General features: G+C 54.6%; 5 protein-coding genes across 5 annotated transcripts; 2 read left to right on the top strand and 3 right to left on the bottom strand.

Annotated features, from left to right (window-relative positions):
• Nucleotides 1-366: 366 nt before the first annotated feature.
• QBC33DRAFT_564117 (ubiquitin-related domain-containing protein) lies at nucleotides 367-1,044 on the bottom strand (the record flags this gene model as incomplete). Its single annotated transcript, XM_060430337.1, has 1 exon — nucleotides 367-1,044. The coding sequence occupies one exon, from the start codon at nucleotides 1,042-1,044 to the stop codon at nucleotides 367-369; it is 678 nt and encodes a 225-aa protein (XP_060278310.1).
• A 718-nt stretch (nucleotides 1,045-1,762) lies between these two features.
• On the bottom strand, nucleotides 1,763-2,767 carry QBC33DRAFT_462237 (uncharacterized protein; the record flags this gene model as incomplete). Its single annotated transcript, XM_060425060.1, has 1 exon — nucleotides 1,763-2,767. One exon carries the CDS (start codon nucleotides 2,765-2,767, stop codon nucleotides 1,763-1,765), a length of 1,005 nt encoding a protein of 334 aa, XP_060278309.1.
• Nucleotides 2,768-3,023: 256 nt separating this feature from the next.
• QBC33DRAFT_292520 (ankyrin repeat protein) lies at nucleotides 3,024-9,372 on the top strand. The gene is made up of 3 exons (XM_060423349.1): nucleotides 3,024-5,318; nucleotides 5,370-5,544; nucleotides 5,616-9,372. Exons 1-3 carry the CDS (start codon nucleotides 3,447-3,449, stop codon nucleotides 9,263-9,265), a joined length of 5,697 nt encoding a protein of 1,898 aa, XP_060278308.1. The 5' UTR covers nucleotides 3,024-3,446; the 3' UTR covers nucleotides 9,266-9,372.
• Nucleotides 9,373-11,239: 1,867 nt separating this feature from the next.
• On the bottom strand, nucleotides 11,240-12,761 carry QBC33DRAFT_462195 (glycosyl transferase family 90-domain-containing protein; the record flags this gene model as incomplete). The annotated part of the gene is made up of 3 exons (XM_060425059.1): nucleotides 11,240-12,250; nucleotides 12,329-12,376; nucleotides 12,435-12,761. The coding sequence occupies 3 exons, from the start codon at nucleotides 12,759-12,761 to the stop codon at nucleotides 11,240-11,242; spliced, it is 1,386 nt and encodes a 461-aa protein (XP_060278307.1).
• Nucleotides 12,762-14,300: 1,539 nt separating this feature from the next.
• Nucleotides 14,301-16,303, top strand: QBC33DRAFT_552805 (WD40-repeat-containing domain protein). The gene is made up of 3 exons (XM_060429337.1): nucleotides 14,301-14,409; nucleotides 14,502-14,532; nucleotides 14,586-16,303. Exons 1-3 carry the CDS (start codon nucleotides 14,362-14,364, stop codon nucleotides 16,076-16,078), a joined length of 1,572 nt encoding a protein of 523 aa, XP_060278306.1. The 5' UTR covers nucleotides 14,301-14,361; the 3' UTR covers nucleotides 16,079-16,303.
• Nucleotides 16,304-16,319: the final 16 nt, after the last annotated feature.

The following is a 16,319-nucleotide window of genomic DNA, read 5'->3' as shown; positions in this document are numbered from 1 at the left end:
AAGCTAATAAAAGAGGACATGGCAAGAACCATCATGAGTCGAAGGGGCCTGATGTCATCACCAATGCGGCTCGGAGGATGTTGTTTATGTATCGGGCTTCTTTCCATCTCGGTAACATCGATCTTTCCACCCAGATCAGCAAACGTGGATATCGAAGCAGGGGCCTAATAAAACGTACCATTCCAGCCTTTGGGTATCTCGATTCTTCCAAGTCCTCAGCAGGAGAAGATGGACGCAAGCAATGATGGGCTTATATGTAGGCGAGCAGGCCAGGACGATGAGCCTCGAATCCCTGAACTTGAACTCGCGGCGCATTCCGTCCTAACGTCCTTTCCAAGGCACGCCCTCCACCCACCGCCGGCCCGCTCAATCGCCGGTATCGACCTCCAAGTCCAGCTGCACGCCGTTTCCAACCCCGTAGTCCTCCAGGCTCAGCTGGTCTTTGAAAGGCCGCTCGCCCTGCCGTTTCAATAGAATTTCGTGGGGTTCGCGACCTATGCGTGCCGCGACCATGAGCTTGAATTCCCGTATCGTGTCGGACGGAAGGCAAGGTATAGCGGCCTTGGTTCCCAGCCGGTCATTGACGTGTACGACGATGATTGCCGACATTGGGGCCGCCGCCTGTCTCTTGGTGCTGCTACCGCTACCCTCGTCCTTGGGCGCGCGGGGTTTAGATGATGACGATGGCGTGCTGCGGCCGGGTTCCCTGTCTTTGGTTCCATCTCGTCCGGCTCGTCGCTCTCCCCCTCGCTCTCGCTCCCCGCCCTTGGTCCCGTCTCTGTCGCCATCCCGTCGCGGTCGTCGCTCTCCCTCCCGCTCCCGCTCTCCGGTCCTGTCTCCCTCTCGGCCCTGGTCGCGATCCCGGTTCCTCTCGCGATCCCTGTCCCGGCGCGGCGAGCGGTTGCGGTAGCCGCGATCCAGGCCGCGATCCCTCCCCTCGGCGTTGTCCTGGTTCGACGGCCGCTTCTCCTTCCATCGGAAGCCCTTGGCAGCACCACGCCGCGGTGAGCGCGATCGCGATTTTTTGCGAGGGGAGTCTACCATGGTGGGTGTTCGTTCGTTTGTTTTGGGTGAGAGAAGAGAGAGAGAGAGAGCTGTGACGTACCTTTCCGCATTGCAGAATTATCGTCCCCACTTACCCCCGACATGTGCATAATACTTGGTTTTCAAATCTCTAGCCGTTGTTAGCGGAATAACCCGCCTAAAAGAATATGATCTGCAGGGAGATAAATAACGACGCACAGTTACCCTTTCATCAACGCTTATATCACCTGCACCTTGACAAGTGGTAGCACGTATTCCCAGCTAAATCAACTTCTGCAGCAGACTTGGGAACACGGATTTCTTCTTCTGCCCTCACCAGATGATTCATCTTGAAATCTGTGCCAACTATTGCATGTCAAGAGTTGAAAAAATCCTCATCGCCGCTTTTGGGAAGGTGGTCAAGGTTCTCGGGAACATCGGCATAGCGCTACCCAGCTTCAAAGGGTACGCTACACTATTCCACAGAGAGTGCGTGTATCATGGTGCTGGCTGCCTTTTTTTAGCAGTCCGTAACCTGCGATTTTCAGTAGGATAACCGCAGCCGAATAGAATATCTACCCTACGAACGACTGATCAAACATCTTATGAAGGGCTACAGGTATATCAGCCTGTTTGTTAAGATTCACGAGACGATATAGAAAGTCCTCGAAGCTTCTCAGCGATAGAGCTAGAACCTCGACTATAAACTTATAACGTAGGTTCCTTGAGCCTTCAGGTTCTACATAGTTATGACAGCTGTCCGTTCGCCTCTACCGCTTTGTTCTGCTAGCGCCTGTTTCGTAAACACTATTGTTGAAAGCAAATGATACCAGAACAAGACGAACCAGATGACGAAGGCCCCCACCATGCCACATAGTACGGTCGTGAGCGATGCAATGGCAACCACCTCGGAAAAGGACTGAAATGCCTGGCTTCCCTGGAGCGCGTCCGTGGCTAGACCGACTTGTAGCGCCGACAGGATCACCGTAAAGAATGCAAAGACGCCCAACAGCCAGCCAAAGTTGTGTTCGAAAAAGGCCTGATACCAGGTCGACGTGCTCATGAATCCGTACACGAAGTCCTTGAAAGACCCTGTGATTATGGCCGCTAACCGAGAAAGGAGGTCGAGTCGGGAGTACCTCAGTTCGCCGTAGTAGTATCGCACGTCGACCTGGTCATAGCTGGTCACGGGGAGGTTGATGTGGCTTAGAAAGTCCTTCATGAACTCCGCCCAGGCATGGTAAGTGAGACCGTCTGGGAGCAGCGAGTGTTTTTGCGCGATGCCGAAGTCGGCCTGGTAGGATATCAGGCAAGCGTACGACAACAACAACCCGCAAGCGCTACGGTGGAGACCTGTATCGCGACACAAGTGCTGCTCCCAGAAACTATGGCACACCAGGAAGTCCGGAAGAGGTTTGAGGAAGAGTCGGTTGCGATGCCATACCAAGTGTTCATCCGGCCGCTCCGTCAGTGCTAGGGTGCGGTTCATCAAGACTTGACGCTGCAGCGGACGGGCTGGGACTGGAAGGCCTGCGAGCCACAGATATTTATGCAGCCGAGTGAGCTTCGGTGTGCGGAGCTCCGTTGCCAGGAAGACGTCCAAGTCCCGCTCGGGTACGATGAGTTGTGAGCCGCGCCGAACCACCGCCGGGGTGATGATATGCGCCGGTAAAACAAGGCTGTTGGATGCGTTGAACGGCGGGCGCAGACCAGCTGCTTGGCCAGCGGCTTTCGTGTCATCCATCAAAGGCGACTTTGCGGTCATATGAGACCCACAAGCGCAGGGTCTTGGAAAGTCCTGGGACGTCTGAGGACTTCTGAGGAGATGGTCTTGAATGCTGGGAATGCGGCTGAGGTGACCCATGCGGCACAGATGCAGTGCCGCCACGCTGGCATCCCCACATCCACTGATGTTGTCAGCCCCCACGTGACGATACACGTGAGCCCCGACAGGGTTCCAGGCGCACAGGCCCTCCTGGGGCAGTTAGATAGGTAGTTTAGCTGTGGATTTCCACGTACGTAGAAATCCACCACGCATTACACTCAACAACTGAGCCTTCCTGCCCAAGCCAATCCCGGTGGATGCTGCGAGAAAGCCTTTTATCACCCGCATATCTAGGCAGATATAAGCGCCAACCACAATTGCGCAAGAGACGCCCGGTGCGACCGAATTCTCCAATTTCATTGCACGGTCAATTTTCAGCTCGACGGCCAAGATGACTGTTTTTGCGGGCGAAACAGGTTGCCTTGACACGTGCCTTAGGCCGAAGGCCCTTTGTCCAGTGCGGAGAAGTCGTCTGCGTGCTCTGACGAGACTCTTCACTCCTATTTGAAACTTTTAGCACCGGCTCCCTCTATTGCTACGGCAGCGCTCCAAATTGTTGACGCCTTCGGCGCAACATCGACATCCGCCAGTCTTTGACATGCGCAGCGAGAACATGTCAGTGTACCGAGTTGCCGGCCTTCCGACCAATGTTTCAGAGCATGGCGCACAATCAATTCTCGACGCCTTCTTCGGCGCCGACGCTGAGTCCAAGATCCGGTCTCTGGGGCTGCATCCACAAAGGTCTTCTTCGGTAGTTGCCACAGTTGCCATTGTCATGTTCTCTAAGATGCCGACCTGCTTGAACGGTGCAAGCCCATGGAAACTCGAGGAGAAGGTTATCGAGCATGATGGCCAGGTGCGCCATGTCCGGCTCGAAGTCGACACAAAATTCCTCGGCTTCACTCCACTCAACACCGTCAGTGACAACGAGGAGCATCAGATTGACTGTGTTGTCGTCAGTGGTCTCAGCAGCCACCCTTTTGGCTCTTGGAAAGAGAGGGGAGGCCAGTTCATGTGGCTAGTAGACGACAACGACGCTTACCCAGACAATGTGCGCATGCTGCTTTATGGCTACGACACGTCGCTCGTGGCAAGCAAGTCGTTCCAAGACATTACCGACATCGGTGAGAGACTTGCCCTCTCGGTCAAAAGTGTCCGGAAGCCACCGCGCAACAAGACCAGGATTGAACCGCGTCCGCGTCCGCGTCCGATAGTCTTCATTGCCCACAGCTTGGGTGGACTCGTCGTTAAAGAGGCCGTCTGTCACATGATTGCCAACGATAGGTTCAACGCCCAGTGCGTCTATGGCCTCGTCTTTTTTGGCGTTCCGCATCAGGGCCTCCTTGTCGAGCCCTGGCTCCGTATGGTCAACAAGCAACCCAACAAAGGACTCGTCGAGTGCCTCAAGCATGGGTCCCGCGTTTTGCAGCGCCTGGATGACAGGTTCAGGGATGCATTCAATTTTCCAGGCTCCAAAGTGATTTCTGTCTATGAAACGCTACAGAGTCAGACCACTAAGGAGAAAGCTCCAGGTGTCTGGGACCGGTCAGGAGAGAGGGAAGTGCTCGTGAACACGACATCTGCAGTTGGTCACTGGCCAGACTGCGTTTCTCACACCAAAATCGCTGTAAATCGGAGCCATGAAGACTTGCCCAAATTTCGGGGTAGTTTTGACGAAGATTACCTACTTCTGACGGATTGCCTACAAGACCTTTGGAGCAGCGCCGTCTCGACCGTACGGAAAAGAGTCGGTACCACGGAACAAGACGCTGACGCGTACGATGTGTATGATGAGGCGGGAGACTCGGAGCCGGCTATCGAACCGCCGCTCGTTGGTTTGTTGCCTTTATGGCCCAGGCCAGAAACAGAAGCCGCGGTCAATATCGAGACGGACCTTGACTTGATTGCCATCCACGGCCTAGCCGGCCATGCGCTCAACACTTGGACCGAAGGCGACAAGCTTTGGCTACGAGACTTCTTGCCCTGTGGGCTGCCCAAAGTACGCGTTTTGACATTTGGCTATGATGCGGGACTGGTGTTTACCGGTTCAACTTCTAACACGCGCGACTTTGCTCTACAGCTGCTAGAAGGCATCCGACAACTACGCCGCCGACAGAACGAGAAGGCCGAGCGGAAGACTATGTTTGTATGCCATGACTTTGGCGGCCTTGTTTTCAAGCAAGCCATGGCTGTTGCTCACGAGAACAAGAGGCTATACGGCGCCATCGGCGAGTCGGTCGCAGGCGTCGTCTTCCTGGGCACACCACATAGGGGGGCTGAGTCCAAGTTTTGGTCGGATTACTTGACCAAGGTAGCCCGCACTCACAAACTGCCACACAAATCGTTACCAAACCTCGAATCAAAATCAAGCGAGCTTGGCAACGTTTGTTCTCAATTTACCGAGCGCGGAATGCGCTTGCAGATATTCAGCTTCTATGAGCGTCTTGTTACGGAGCCACTGGATTCTTTGGTGAGTCGCATCCTTGGCTGTTTGTGATGGTTACTGACCCAAGTTTTGCAGGTGGTAGACGAGTTCTCGGCCATTCTTCACATACCTAACGAGACTCCTCTTCCATTGGACGCAAACCATGTCGGAATGTGCAGATATCTCACGAGCTCAAGCGCCAACTACCTGACCGTCTCTAACTGCATCACCGAACTTGTCGACACTCTGTCCAGGGACACTGGGCCAACACGTACGCAACTAAGATGAGCTCCCTCCTGCTTTTTTGGGCTTGCTCTTGGACGTGTCTCACCAACAAACCAGAATTCGACCTTGCCGAGCGAAAGTTTCTGTCCAGCCTCGATGCTGTTGACGAAATGAAGGTCCTCGATCTCACACCGGTTTACTTGGGCAAGTCCTCGGAGTGGCTTCGCAAAAACGCAGATTTCCAATCTTGGACGAGGCCGCAGGGACGCCAAGTCATCTGGCTTCACGGATCACCCGGTTCCGGCAAGACGGTACTTTTGCGAAGTGTCGTTGCCCACCTGGTCCGTCAGAGCGAGGTGTCGGACGGTTCACTAGTTCGCAAGCCGCTCCACTTCTTCTTTGACGACAAAGACTTGACGCGGAAAACGTCGGTCGTGTTTGTGAAGTCCATCCTCAAACAGATCCTTTCCGATAGTCGGACCGCGTTTGTGATCAAGTATCTAGAAGAGCAAGTCAATAAGGAGCACGCCGTTAACGAAGATAATCTCTGGATGTGCCTGACGAAGATCATCGAGAGGTCAAGAGGCATCATTTTTCAGTTGGTGGTCGACGCCGTCGACGAAGTACTCCGAAACACGTCCAGCGCTTCTACTACCATTATCGAGAGGCTCGAGAAGCTCACGTCTCTGGATTCCAGCGGGCGGGTTCGCATTATCCTGTCCAATCGGGAGAAGCGATCTTACGAGTTCGCAGATGCCAACCTCGCCATGATCGACGTCAATAATGGCACTACACAGCAAAATGTGCAAGAGTATGTTTGTGCTTGCGTCCGAAAGTCTCTGGCGAGATCTTATATCTCTTCCAGCGTTGCAGCGGATATTGAGGATAAGATCATCGAGATCTCCCGGGGCAACTTTCTCCATGCGAGGCTGGCATGGGAGCAATTCTCCAGAGGCGTCAGCCAATGGTCTCGCGAGCAGATCCAGGACAGCCTGTCGCGGCTGAGCAAAGCGTCCGAGGACTTTGTTGCCGTCTATTGCAGGCTGCTGCGAAGCATCCCGACATCACACCGGAACCAGGCCCGGGCCTCGTTTGCCATCCTCCGTGTCAGCCGAGAGAAGTTTACGTCCCACCAGCTAGCCTTCCTCGCCACTCTGTACAGCCGAAAGCTGGGCGGCCAGCCGCTGCTTCTCCACGAACTGAAGCTGCAAAGCGCCGACTTTGAGAGCTATCTATCCAGGGTCTGCGGATACATCATCAGGAAGGTCGACGACGGCACAGTTGATTTTGCTCACGTATCCGCGAAGGATTTGCTCACACGCAGTCTAGAGGAGCTGGAGCCGGACCAGCGACGAATCATGGAAAGGTACATCGTGTCGGATCCAGATGCCCACGCCATGTTGCAGACAGTATGCATGTCTATTCTCGAATTCGAAGACCGAGCTCCCGAGGCTTGGCTGAGGGCGCTTCAGAACGTAACCAGAGCTCGGGACGAGCTCGTGAAGTCATTTGGTACCTTTTTGCTAGATGATCAGCAACAACGACAACTGGTCGAGACGGGCGTGTCTTGCCTCGAGCTGATAGGCAAGACGCCCTGCTTCCTGTACGCACTGCGATATTGGGTCACGCATTACACGCTCGCCGCCCCCAGCTACAGCAACGATAGGATGCTGGCATCATTTTCTGTTACCCAGACAGCCTACTACTGCCACATGCTGTGGCTGGCTATTCGAACGCGAGGCCAAGACGGGTATTTAAACACATACGACCAAGTGCACACACAGCCCGGTACAACAGTTACCGCGGCTTTATTTCGGACGCTGGCTCGAGACGACTGTCCGGGGATAATCAAGGCCCTCATAGCGAACGGCGCGAACGTCAACTCCTTTCAAGATATCGAGAGCTTTATCACGCCCTTGTCGTGGGCCATCATATGCGGACGTAGGGAGTCATTCCAGGTACTTCTCCGCAGTGAGGACATAAGTATCAATTACGGCCAACCCCTAGCACCGAAGGCCATCCATCATGCGGCACTCCGCACGGCTGATGTCTACTACATCCAAACGCTCGCCGAGCACCCTTACACCAACGTCAACATCATGGCGAGTGTTGGCACAGCGCTGCATCAGGCAATGCGCGAAGAGAATGTTGCTGCTGTCCAAGTCCTCCTCAACCACCAATACATCAGCATCGACGCTAAGGACAAGGACGGCGAGACCCCCTATTCGATGGTGTACAGGAATAAGGTGTGGGAGCCCGTGATGGAAAGGATGCTGCATTTGGGCGCCGACAAAGCCCTGAGTACAACTATGGGAGGAACCAGCCCCTTCATCCTGGCTGGAACACTCGGTTGGAAGCGTATCGAAGAAGTCATCCTTAGAGTAGACCACAAGCAAGTCCTGATGGTCGACCCCGATACCAAGATGAATGCTCTGGCAACGTATGCATTTTTTGGTCGCAGGGAGAAGCTGCTTTGGATCCTCGACCGCCTTCCGCCTGCAACCGCCAAGTTTGGATTGCGCGGCGAGGGAGAGCAGTACGACGTGCTTCACCTCTGCGCTAACCATAACTGGGAGGACGTGGTCCACCGACTGCAAAGGCAATATCACTTGGTGTCCCTTCCGAGGGACCACGCCGGGAGGACGCTGCTGCACTGGGCCATGGAATACAACTGGGATACTAGCAGGCTGGACCTGGGAGAGTACAGCTCGGACGCTCTCAACGCCCAGGACCGCGACGGCCTGACCGCCGTTCACATCGCCATTGCCAACCGTAATATGCCGGCCCTGGAGCTCCTCGTGAGTTCCGGCGCAAGCTACATGATCACGGACAAGAATGGCATGTCGCCCGTCCATCTTGCTGCGGAGCAGGGTTACCGAGACGCTCTGGATTTCTTCATTGAGATGCCGGAGCGAGAGTTTGGCAGGACTAACACTGGCGCCACCCTCCTCCACCTGCTCGCCTTGTGGTTCGATGGCGGTATCCTCAGCCGCTTCGTTCGCTTCAAGCGGGCCAAGCTAAACCTCGTCGACAAGCAGCGCCGCACCGCCCTCCACTACGCCGCCATGGTCGACAACGTGTCGGCGGCCGAGCAGCTAGTGGCCCTGGGCTGCAATAGGGAGGCACGGGACGTAAGCGGAATGACACCGCTGCTCGAGGCCATCCGCGGCGGCGGCATCGACACCGCGGAGCAGCTGCTCCGGCTCGGCGCCGACACCCGGGCTATCGACGCGTTTGGCCAGAGCTGTCTCCACCTGAGCTTTCGGTACGGTCACGACGGCCTCGTGGCCCGTTGCCTAGCCATGAAGCTCAACATCGACGGTGTAGACAGGTTTGGTATGACGCCGCTCCACCGCGCCTGCAGCACGGGCAAGGTAGAGCACATCGACGAGCTGCTCCGACGTGGTGCCAAGTGGAATCCAAAGAACATACATGACCGATCACCCATCGATCTGGCCGTTGAGTGTGGGAACTTTGATGCCGTCAAAGCCATGTTGCTCTGGCTGGATAAGGAGAGGGCTAGCGAGAGACGGAGGCGGCGCCGGCTGCACACCGCGCTCAAGCTGGCATGCGAGCTCGAACTCAAGAGTGTAGACAAGATTCTGGTACAGGCGGGAGCACAAGTCGACAGGAGCAAGATCAAGGTCCGACGCCTGTACATGCTTGGACCTAGACCAGAGCCTGGCCGCTTGCGGATCACATACTATAACCCCCCCTCCTACCATAATCCCTGGACACCCCACCACCTGAGAAAGTGGTTGAAGTGATCAGCGCAATTAAATAGGTACTGACTCATCCTGGTCCGGAATGGTCCGTGCTTTTTCATTCTCGACGTCAATATCCTCTCCATTCTTGCAAGTCGGTAAGGTCCTGAAAACAACCGGCCATGGAAAATGAACCTTTGGGACGCACTTCGAGATGAACTCTCAGGGGCGATCGGACTGATTTTGTCCCGGGATAGCCTGTGCTCTATAAACTACATCAGTCCAGCTCTCCGGATCGAGGAGCTGATCGGAAGGAGGGCGACACCAAGAGCAACAAAAGAGGCCCCGCTGGTGCGTGAGTTGGTTGTGGCAATAGTGGTCTGTTTCGCACCGCCCGCCTCAAACCCCAACTTGGACCATCCCCTTGCGGACGCGTGGTTACCGAGATTCTGTCTCCATGACAGCTTGGCCAAGTTTCACAGCTGGGCACGCATCCAGATATGCGGCATGGGGTCTTCATTTCCTGGATACTGGTGAGTCCCACCAGGGCCTGCAGATCGAACATGGGCTGCAGAGGGTCACCGCTCCAAGGTGCGGTGTCATTTTACGACATATGACCAACTTGAAAAGCAGACGAATCGCATCTGATGCAAGCCCGGTCATCCTCGGGGTAACAACGTGTCCGCTCAAGTCAAGGTTTTGAGGAATTCGGATACGCTTGATATTCAATTGCAATTCGATTCATACAGAGGATCAACGCTAAACCTGTCACAAAAACCCACAATCCCTTCCAAGGACCTTGCCCAATCCAAGAACCGGCCCCGCCATGAGAAACTGCCGAGGGCTGTCCTGGTCCAAAATCATGGCAAACAGTTGGCTAAAATAAACGTCGAGTTGTATGAGTGAGTTGAAGGGTGGCTGATCATCGGTGTTGCTGCTCGTGGGTAGTGGAGAATGTAGCATGGTTGGTATTTCGACTCCAACTGCTCCTTCAGTACGACTCATTCTGATCCTGAATGTCGTGCGTCGCTCGCAGTCTCCATAGGAGTAACAGTGTTGCCATGGATTTGCAACTTGTGATGACTCCCGTCTCTTTCACCGGTCGTGCAATTGGTGAATCGCGCCGTGATGCAGGTGGAGTTGCTAGGCCCGTTCCAAATAAATAGGGATAAACCCAGAAAAAAGAAGGTCATGGGAATTCTGAGAGTCATTGCGGGTTAAACCGTCAAAGCTAGATTCGAAGTCCGGGATCGGCAACCGGGGCGACATTGGGGTTGTCTGCGGTGCTTGCCGTGCTTGTACTGACTGCACTGCTTGGGGGGCAGGGGGCGGAGGTGGCTGTCGGCGGAAGTGGGCGACCAAGCTCCGTCGAAAGCGCCGGAACCGTCTGCGTATGTCTTTAAGCATTTTGACAAACGAACTATCCTCAGTGTCATCGTCAGTTTAACTTCAGCGCACAGCGTTTGCACCAAGGGAACCGCTGGAGGGGCTCGAGGGGGTGTTCTCTCGCAGGTTCCACGAGTCAGTACTCGACATCTGGGCAACAAGAAGCGGGCCGAGATTTGGGATTGCTCATTCCTCGAGCTAACAGAATCGAGGAAAAGGACACGAATGTGAAAGGGCATCGATGATACAGGATGGAGTTTGGAGGCTGGGGGTCATGGAAAAAGGGGGTTAACGTACTGTGTGTCTCGATGATGGATGCTGGGGAAAAGAAATGAGGGAGGCGAACGCCAGGAATGTGGGAATCCAGTTTGAACCTGTCGACCGGTCCACATCTCATGTTCATGTGAAGGAAGGAGCTGCTATTGCTTGCCTCGCCGGCTGCCCGCGTATAGAGACGGGACCTACCTAGGTACATCTAGGTAGCTGGCATAGATCTCAACACCGGCAAGCACACACAGAACGCACCTTCCTCGGCTTTGAATCTGCTACGATCCTTGTTACTAACCTGGAAATTATAAGGGAAGGTAAGGCACCTAGGCAGGTTAAATCTAGAATTCTATTCGAATACCTATGTAACCGAGTTTTGGGCTGTTACTCTCTGCCCTCGTGGCGCATAGAAAACAACTCCCACCTCATCCCCTCTTTCTCTTCCCATCCCTCACCCTCGAGGGACGCAACTTTGTTCCAACCCCTGACCAAGGCCCTCCAGTAACAGGTCTCGGCCGCCGGGCTGAGATATCCTCCCCCAACAAACAGCTCCCTCTGCCTCCTCGCAATGCCCTCGGCAACTTGGGGATGCTCCTCCAGCCACCTCACCGTGCCCTCCAAGTCGGTCCATTCGGGCGACACAAACACGATATTCGCCTCCTCGGGCCGATACCGCGTCGGCCACGCCTTTACTATGTCCGGGTCGGGTATCCACGACTCCGTGCCCGGACCGGAGCCCAGGTCCAGGTCGTCGGAGAAGAGTGGCCGGACGAGGTGTGTCGTGTGTTGCAGCCACGCGATCGGCGGCGTGATCAGGACGCTGCCGCACATCTGTAGAAACTGGAAGCGCCCGCTGTACGTGATGCCCTCGGTGTGCAGGATATACTTGTACCTGCAGAAATCCTCGACCAGGAGCGAGTTGGTGGCCGACCCGTAGCCCCCCGGAGCCACATCCGGATCGATATCCGCGGACACGTTCTGGCCCCGGGACAGGGGCTGGACGTCGGCCCAGTCCTTGCCCTGGGCCACCTTTAGCAGCCGTTGCCGCAGGCGCGGGTAGTGGGCACCGTTAAAGCGGGCGGTGCCGCGCCACACGGCGCGGGGGTCTTTTTCGGCGAAGGGGAGGCTTGCCTCGAGGGCGTCGACGGCGGCAGCGGCGCGCGCGAAGACGCCCACGAACGGTAACGGCCAGCTCCAGAAAGAGAAGTGCGGCATCAAGAAGGCCCGATTGATGTGTGGCAGGCTGGCCGCAGGCGCCGGGAAGGCGGGGCGCGCGTACGACCATGCCGTGCCGAAGGGCTGGTCCTGGATGTTGAGGGAGAAGACTGTGTCCGGGAGGAGCGAGGGAGCGGTGAGGAGGGCTCGGTGGATTTGGTGCAGAGAGGCCATGCGAGACTGAGGGGTGACATCAGTTAGAATGGCTCATAAGCTGATGCAAACTGAAGATTCTGCATCCAGGGGTAACAAACTCACGTCGATCAACTCTGGGGAGAGTTTTTTTTCCCAGTTGACGATGTACAGCTGAGTAACTGGTGTTAGCCGAGCTCCCACCTAACATGTCAGGACCCTGAAGTCTTACCTGCCCATCCTTGATGCGTGCCTGGAGCGGCCCCAAGGCTCCAGTAGTCTGCTTCAGTGTGAAAGGGCCGCGAGCAATCGTACGATCAATGTCGTCGGTCAGACCGGGGAACGTAACATTGCATTGCTCCTCGCTGAGATTTAGAGTCTCGAAGACCCCTCGAGAAGGACGCCTGTGCCGCCCTGTTGCTTGGAAGGAGTTGCTGGTTCTGCCATCGCCCCTGAGGACAGTAAAGACCAACAGCAGGAAGTACAGGAGAAGAGACGCTCCCAAAAATACGCAGGCATGTCTCCAGCGCCTCACCCGTCTAGTTAGGATCTCGCCCATGATGGCGAACTCCTACTATGGCGGGGTGGGGGTTGCATGTGCTTGTGCAACATCACACAATCTTCGGGGGGAAGGGTATTTTCGACGAATCTCGACACCTGTACTCAAATACCACCAGGAAGGAGAAATCTATGCATGTCGGGGTTGAGCCCAGAGCGGGTATTAGTGAGAGCTCCCGGTAAAACTCACATATTTCATTCTCCAGACGCAAGATCTGGCTGTGTATTGGATAAATTGGATTTATGTCGATCGCCGTAATAATTATTCCTCCCGCAACTTGGATACGCCGGATTGTTTTCGATTCAATTAGGAATAGGGCTCATATTGTCTCTCATGCTCGCAATGTTCCGATGCCCGTTCTGCCGCTTAATTATGCGTTAGCCATCTTTTATTTGAATTAATTATTGTGCCAACCCCGTAAGAATTAGTTTGTTACATGGATAGGCCACTGAACACAGAGCAGTGTGGTTTAAGAGGACATTGGACCACGGTGCAGCCTCAAGGAGGTCGATCAGAGGCTGAAAGTATCAGACTCTCATTGTTCCCTCTATGAACAATGTAACGCAAGAAACATAAACTTGCCAGTTAATCATGCCTTAACTGCATCCGTATTCTCCTGGTATGCAGACTCGAAATCGCCTCCGATTGGGTGACTGATATTGGGTCACTTATTGTATCGAGAGTGATTGAGGGCAACGTATCCTCATTGGAGCGATAATTATATTGAAGCTTATTGTAAAAGAAAGGAAAGGCGGGAAATCCAATCAGGAGGGCGTTGAGTACCCCAGATCCCGCGCCCATTTAGCCTTCGTTCGGTGATCCGAGGAGAGCTCATTATTGGTAAAAGTAGAGTCAGCTGGCGGAGATCTCCGTGTACCTCCTCCCTCCCATAATTGTTGATATATCGTGACCTGGTTCTGGGTCCCTTTGCCAAGATTGAGCGATTAGTTCTTGGCCACATCCTTTTGGTGTAGCGGTTGGCTTCAACATTGTCCCTTGGAGAGGTAGAATATGGAGATACTATTCCGAGACCGAAGGTTTACAGCCATAATCAATATGAGAGACATGGTAATTATTCTGGACCATAGGTGGACCAAACAAGGCCGTCGAACTCATCGGGCTATCAACCTCGCTCTTAAGATTTGGATTCCTCAAGCTCATCACTCAACTTGAGTGACTCAAGTTGTCGTCCTCGTTGTCCTCGTAGTCATGACCCTCTTCACCATTCTTATCACGGTTCTCATGGTAATTACAAGTCATCCTGGTTATGTTGGCTATTGAAGACCTTATACCAGAAGAGCCCCAGGACTCGTAGGCTGTAGGGTAGTCCGGATACGGAGTATCAGAATGTAAGGCGCCATGTGGGTAGGTAACCTTCCGGGTCCCGCGGCTCCACTATGACGTCGTCCCCAGCAGGGTAACCCCAGGGCCTAGGTACCTACCCAACTACCTTGGTGGCCTGGGCTCTGGAATGGAATAACTCTTATCCGGTTGGAACAAAGTACCTCGTACCTTTACGTATCTAATCCGTACGCGAAAGATATTCCCAATCGCCCAAGAACCTTTTTACCACTCCCTCGAGGTTTCGATAGCCGCGAAAATGATGCACCCATCGCGCAGGGCGTTTGTGGAGGACGCCGGTGGCGAGGTTAGTAACCCCAAATTTCCTGCACGTACATACTATCGCAGCAGCTCAACAGCGCAGACCAAGGACGAACTAACCGGGGTCGTCCAATACAGGAACAGGGAGGTGTTGACCTGGACTCGATTCGTAAGTCGGGTCAAGCATCATATCATACAGTACGTGTGCTAATTAAAGAACAGCCCTCGATCGTAACTACGACATACCGGGAGTCGGGGCTGCGCCCGACCTTCTGTCGCACTTCGAGCGCAAAAGACTGGCAGCAGGTATTGCAGTGCCCACCTCCGATGGACGAGTATGCGCAAAGCTTCGAGAGCTTGGAGAGCCAATCACCCTCTTCGGCGAAGGACCCGGAGATAGACGCGACCGATTACGAGAGCTCTTAACGACACAAGCACAGCTCGGGGGTCAGGAGGAAGATGTGGATATGGTCGGTAGTGAAGAGCAGGCGGAGGAGGAACAGGAGGAGGAGTTCTACTCGAGGGGCTCCCCCGAACTACTGCAAGCGCGAATAAATATCGCCAACTACTCCATCCCGCGAGCCAAAAAGCGGGTTGAATTCCAGAAAAAGGAGGCGACTATCCCCCTGCGAACACACGTCCAATTTCGGAAGGAAATCAAAGAGCGGCTGCAAGCGTTCGAACTACAAGGCAGTCAAACTGTAGGAGATCGGCACATCAGCATGACTAGGATATCGCCGAATGGGGAAATAATCGCGACTGGTAACTGGGGAGGAACAGTAAATCTCACCGAGATTCCCAGCCTCGAACCGAAAAAAACACTACGGGGCCATACCAACAAAATTAGCGGACTGTCTTGGATGCCCGGGTCGACGCTGCCGGAGGGCAATATTTCGCCAGACACGGTCAATCTTGCATCCGGCGGAGCGGAGGGCAAGGTTCACCTCTGGTCTCTTACCCAGGATACCCCCCTTTCGACGCTTTCAGGCCACGCAGGGCGGGTTTGCCGCGTCGAGTTCCATCCTTCCGGGAGGTATTTAGCCTCGGCGTCGGAGGACACGTCTTGGAGACTCTGGGACGTTGAAACCGCTACGGCTACTACGAGCGTTACAGAGTTACTACTCCAGGAGGGCCATTCACGCGGAGTCTTCGCTGTCAGCTTTAATCTGGATGGTTCCCTCCTTGCTAGTGCGGGTCTAGACAGCATTGCCCGGATCTGGGATTTACGGTCTGGGCGGACTGTGATGATTCTCGACGGCCATTTGGATGGACACATCAAGCCCATCTACGGTCTGGATTGGAGCTCAGACGGCCATCGCATTCTGACAGCCTCTCAAGACGGATGGATCAAATGCTGGGATGTCAGAAAGGTACAGAAGACCGGAGGCATTGGCGCCCACACCAGTGCCGTTTCCGACGTACGGTGGTTTAAAGGCCTTGACGACCCTCTGGACGGAACACCCCCGGGCCAGGATGAGAAGGGGATGCAGATGCCGAAGAAGACGAGCACTTTTCTCGTGTCAGCAGGGTTTGACCACAAGGTGAACATCTTCTCGGCAGATGACTGGGCGCTGGTGCAGTCTCTGAGTGGCCATACGGGTCCTGTCGCCAGTGTCGATATAAGCAGGGACGGGAAGTGGATTGTGAGCGGCGGACATGATCGGACGATCAAGCTCTGGGGCCGGAACAACGGCGAGGGGATGTATACTCGCTAGGTCAAGGGCAGGGCAGGCATTAATACGAGTCTGCTGGTAATACCATCTGCCCGGGATGTAAGCCTCTGTAAAATAAACTGTAAGGTGGGCTTGTGCTTCCACTCGGGCAAGGATTTAGAACAGAACTGATGATTAATACCTGCGGAAATGAGCAACGCTTCATGATGTACCTAGTATATCTAGCAAACCATACGCTCATAATGAAGGTGTCCAGTTATCCACTCATTGGTATCATAGGAAT

This window comes from Phialemonium atrogriseum, assembly GCF_030411735.1.
Source record: "Phialemonium atrogriseum strain 8032-3 unplaced genomic scaffold QBC33scaffold_47, whole genome shotgun sequence".
NCBI lineage: Eukaryota > Fungi > Ascomycota > Sordariomycetes > Cephalothecales > Cephalothecaceae > Phialemonium > Phialemonium atrogriseum.
Note: the sequence above shows the minus strand (reverse complement) of the source record. Positions and strands in the feature narration are given on the sequence as shown.